We start from the raw sequence: 5,497 nt of genomic DNA, 5'->3' as shown, positions 1-5,497 counted from the left end.
TGGGTGCTTCTACGTGCCACCAGCATGGAAGCCAGTCAGGCGGCACTGGTATCAGCCATGCTCGAATGGTGCTTTTCACATGCCACCGGCACAGGTGCCAGTCAGGTGGCACAGGCATCAGCCATGACTATGATTTCACTCGGTTCAACAGGTCTTCACAAGCACAGCATATAGCCCAACGATTAAAGAGTGCTTTTAAATGGGTCAGTTATGTGACACTAACATTGGCTACAACTATGATCTCACTTGGCTTACTGGGTCTTCAAAGGTTTCTGTAGCTTGTCACTGCCTCTGTGTGGCCCAAAGTTTGAAGGTCTGCTTCACCACCTCATCCCATGTCTTCCTGGGTCTACCTCTTCCACTGTTAGGGTGTGTCACTTCCTCACACATCTGTTTTCATCCATATGCAACACATGACCATACCAGCACAATCATCTGTCTTGCACACCACAATTGATACTTCTAATGTCCAACTTTTCTCTCAGGGCACATACACTCTGTCGTGTATGCACACTGACATTATACATCCAGTGGAGCATACTAGCTTCATTTCTTTCAAGACTATGCATGTCCGCAGCAGTCACAGCCATGTTTCACTGTTGTGTAGCATGGCTGTTAGCACACAGTGTACCTTTCACTCTGAGTGAGAGACCCTTTGTTACCAGCAGTGGTAGGAGCACTCTGAACTTTGCCCAGGCTATTCTTATTCTAGCCACTACACTCTCAGAGTATCTGTTCCAGCTACTGACTTGGTCACCAAGGTAATGAAAATTCTCAACTACTTCTAGTTTCCCCCACCCTGGCATGTGATGGAATCTGTTTTCTGTACATCTTCAGTGTTTATTGCACCTGTGCATCTGCCACACACAAAAACTATCTTACCAGTTAACCTTCTTTTGATATTGTTGCACCTCTTATGTGTCCATAGCTTACACTGAGTACATCTTGTGGAATTTCTACCTATGCCTTTTCTACAGATTGAGCAGGGCCATCTACCTGAAGGGATGTGTGATTTGACAGCCTTCCTACTTACCAATACTTTGGTTTTTGCTAGGTTAACTCTAAGGCCCATCGATTCTAGACCTTGCTTTTACACCTGGAACTTCTTCTCTAGTTCTGATAGTGACTCAGCAATTAGTGCAAGGTCATCAGCATAGAAGAGCTCCTAGGGGCGGCCTGTCTTTAATTCCTCTGTTATTGCCTGGAAGACTATGATGAACAAGAGGTGGCTGAGGACTAATCCTTAGTGAACCCCTACTTCTACCTGGAATTCTTTGCTATACTTGTTGCCAACCCTCACCTCTCTGACAGCATCCCTGTACATAGTTTGAACAGCTCTCACCAACCACTCATCTATCCCTAGTTTCTGCAGTGACCATGAGATGAGGGATTTGACCCTGTCAAAGGCTTTCTCCATGTCAACAAAAGCCAGGTACAGAGATTTATCTTTGGCTAGGTATTTCTCTTGCAGCTGCCTTACCAGAAATATAGCATCAGTGGTGCTTCTCCTTGGCACGAACCCAAACTGCATCTCATCTAAACTGACTCTCTCCCTAATTAGTTGGGCTGTGACCCTCTCCGTGACTTTCATTACCTGACCCAACAACTTGATACCTCTGTAATTATTTGTATCTAAATCGTCACCTTTACCTTTGTAGCAGTTGACTATGGTGCTGCTACAACAGTCATTGGGTATGACTTCTTTGTGTATCATCTGCTTAACTATACAGGTGACTAGACCATAGCCTACAACCCCAGATATTGTAAGCATCTCAGTAGTGATTCCTGATGGGCCGGTGGCCTTCCCTGTCTTCATACTCTTAATTGCTTTATCTACCATGGTACTGTCAACTCAGATAGCTGGTCCCTCTGTTGGGTCGACATTTGGCAGACTCTCCTTCTCCCATTCATTCTCTTCATTTAGCAACCTTTCATAGTGGCATCTTCAAGTCTCTTTTTTGCAGCATCATTAAATGCAAGTGAACCATCATCCACGTGGACACATTTCTCTCCTATAACATCATGATTTACTCTCATACACTGTCCTGCAATTCGAAATACTTCAAGTCTCTGGTCCTCATGACAAATTGGCAAATTTCTTATTTGCTTTCTCTCTGATCAAGTAAATTCTATAAAGATTACAAAACAACACACACACACACACATATATAAACATACATATATATACATCTATACATCTATATAGTTAAAAAAAACAACAATGCGAGGATGTGGTACATACAAAGTATTAGCGGATACTCAGGCAAGGAAAGAAAGGTAGTTTTACATTTTGAGCAAAGCTCTTCTTCAGAAACAGGAGACATACATGCGCACACACACACACATACACACACACACACCACACACACACACACACACACACACACACACACACACACACATATATATATGTGTACATATATTTATATATATGTGTGTGTGTGCATGTGCATATATGCATGCACTTGTCTGTGTGTGAATGCAAGTATGTTTGTATGTATGTAGGCATGTGTGTGTGTTTGGTTGTGTGCATATATGTATGTTAGTGAATGTATGTGTTTACATGTGCATGCACACAACTGTATGTAAATGCAGGTATGTATGTATGCAAGCAAAGGTGCATGGCTCAGTGGGTAGAGCATCAGGCTCATAATCATGAGGTAGTGAGTTTGATTTCCAGACCAGGTTGTGTGTTGTGTTCTTGAGCAAGACACTTTATTTCATGTTGCTCCAGTTCATTGCAGCATCACTGGTGCCAAGCTGTATCAGCCTTTACCTTTCCCTTGGATAACATCAGTGGCATGGAGAAGGGAGGCTGGTATGCACGGGTGACTGCTAGTCTTGCCTGGTTTTGTGCCTTGGAGGCGAACTTTCTAAGTTCAATCCCATGGTCATTCATGACTGTAGGGGATCTTTACCCTTTATATATATGTGTATGTGTGTATGTATGTATGTGTGTGTATGTGTGCTTGTGTGTGCGCACGTGTGTGTGTGTGTGTGTGTGTGTGTGTGTGTGTGTGTGTGTAAATCATATATTCGGCACTTAACTGCTTTTCTTTACATGAAGACAAATGTCATCTATTTCATAAAAGGAGTTTCCCACTTCATCTCCTGATTTGTCTTCACTTTCTCGCTTTCCTTCTCTCATTCACCCTGTGGTCCCGCAGTGAAGCAAAATCCTCAATAATTGCTTGGTTCATCTTTTCTATGACAATAATGTCAGGTTTTTTTTAATCAGAATGAAATTGTCACACTAGATGGTCATGTCCTGCAAGATCTTATATTGTTCGTTTTCAGCAACACTTTCTGGTTGGTAACCATACCATTTCTCTGTGCTTTCCACTCATTTTCAATCAAATCTCCTGCCAGTTAACTTGGGATCGCTTGACAACAATGCAACCTTCATTTAACTAAGGTATTTTCAGCCTGATTTAGAGATCTTTGATATATCAGTAATCACCTGTCTATCTTTTTCTGATATGTTCTTCAGTTCACTGATGTTAATGTCACTTCCCCCATCCTTTCAAATATTCAATTTCACCATTTTTCATTTTTATTTCCATCTCCAACATCCTGAACTCCAATATCCTCCACACCCTCACGGCTTGTCTTCTTCATCATTTTAATCTCCATTTCAGATAACCATCCGTTTTTGTGTATTGCTCTTGCCTACCCATAAATCCTCTGTTCAATGGATTCAAAGAGCCTTATTTTCTGCCATACTTGTAGAATCCTTTGTTTATATCCTCTAATTGGCACACCATTTTTGTTCACAGACTTGCTTCTAAAATAACACTCCATTACAACTTTTATTATTATTGAGTGAGAGAGCAGTGCATGCCATCAAAGTGACACTGGGTTATAAATATACAAAATCCAGTATATCCATTATGACTACCCATCTGATAAAGATACACTAAGCATATGTGTGCAACAAGGTGATCTCATATTAAGTGGTGAGCTGGCAGAATTGTTAGCATGCTGGGCAAAAACTTAGCGGCATTTCGTCCATCTTTATGTCTTAGCAGAAATTCTGCCGAGATCAACTTAGCCTTTCATCCTTTCAGAGTCGATAAATTAAATACCAGTGGAACACTGGGGTTCATGTAATTGACTAGTCCTCTCCCACCCTATTTCAGACTTTGTGCTATTAGTAGAAAGGATTATTATTATCATTATAATTATTAGTTATGCTGTTGCACAGTATCCAATACCATGATGTTGTTTGAAGATATTGTGTTTACTGGGGGTTTGTACTGTCTGTCAAGTCACAACAAGGACCTCAGACAGACAGTACTTTATGCAATATGCATGCAGTTCCAAGTAATGCTGATTTTTGCTATACACCTAATTGTAGGGTATTTCCTAAGTTTCCATATGTTTTTTCAGGTTTGGTGGTATTGAACCCAATGCTCCAATGACAACAGGGACGACCTTTATGTTTGACTCTCATAGCTGCCACATCTTTGCAATCTCAATTCTCAAGTCTTCATATTTATCAATCTTTTCTGTTTTTTGCATGATAATATGTTGATCTCCTGGCACTGCCCCATCGATTATTAGGACCTCTTGTTTGTCCCACCTAAAGGTTACTATATCCAGCCTTCGATGCTCTAACACCTTGTGTGTCTGGAAGACAAAGTCACAGAAGATTCTTGCCTTCCCCTTTCATCCAATACCTTTTCCAGTGCACCCATTATCTCATATCCATACTTCTAGCATAGTAGCCAGTGGAGGTTTTGGGCTACCTTATCGTGTCTGTGCTTTTACTCTTTCTATGCAAGACTTTCACAAGCACTAACAATGTTAGTCACACTTTCAACCTTCTTCCCACACATTCTGCAGAGGTCCGATCCACTTGAGTGGTATATATTCCTTTCCACTGAGTTGGTATTCAATGCCTGATCCTGGGCAGCGATGATTAGGCTTTCAGTCTTATTTTTTAGGTCACCCTCGCTGAGCCTTATTATTATTATTAAAGCGGTGAGCTCACAGAATTGTTAGCGCACCAGAAAAAATGTTTACCGGCATTTCTCCTGGCATTACATTCTGAATCCAAATTTTGTGAAGGTCAACTTCATTTTTTATCTTTTTTTGTTGGAGGGGGTATTGATAAAATAAGTACCAGTCAAATACTGGGATCGATGTTATTGACCAACCCATTCCCCACAACCAATTTTCTGTCGTTCTGCCAAAATTATAAAGCTATAGCCCTTACCTGAGTATAATGACAACTGTTGTTGCAACCTTTCTTCCTAGGATCATACTTCTTCTTTTCATCAACCCAGAGCTGCATTATGTGCTGGATGTTGTACTTTATCGAACCTGGATCACCGATAAGACCAAGATTCTGACCACGGGCTATCATTGCATGTTCAAACACACATTTATGGGCCCATTGGTCAGCTTCTTTTGCTAACTGAAAACTCCAACTCTGTACAAAGATAGGATAGAATATACATACATATATATATACATATATATATATATATATATA

The 5,497-nt window shown here is 40.9% G+C and overlaps 1 protein-coding gene across 1 annotated transcript in view; it reads right to left on the bottom strand.

The window, feature by feature from the left end:
• The window catches only part of LOC128251187 (peptidase inhibitor 15-like), a 64,658-nt gene that overhangs the window by 7,501 nt on the left and 51,660 nt on the right, over positions 1–5,497 (bottom strand). The window contains exon 3 of the mRNA XM_052977762.1: positions 5,219–5,434. Coding sequence (XP_052833722.1) covers positions 5,219–5,434 — 216 coding nt within the window. The remainder of the gene's footprint in view (positions 1–5,218; positions 5,435–5,497) is intronic.

The sequence above is a fragment of the Octopus bimaculoides genome, chromosome 28 (genome assembly GCF_001194135.2).
Source record: "Octopus bimaculoides isolate UCB-OBI-ISO-001 chromosome 28, ASM119413v2, whole genome shotgun sequence".
NCBI lineage: Eukaryota > Metazoa > Mollusca > Cephalopoda > Octopoda > Octopodidae > Octopus > Octopus bimaculoides.
The sequence above is the reverse complement of the archived record's forward strand: the minus strand, read 5'-3'. Positions and strand labels throughout refer to the sequence as shown.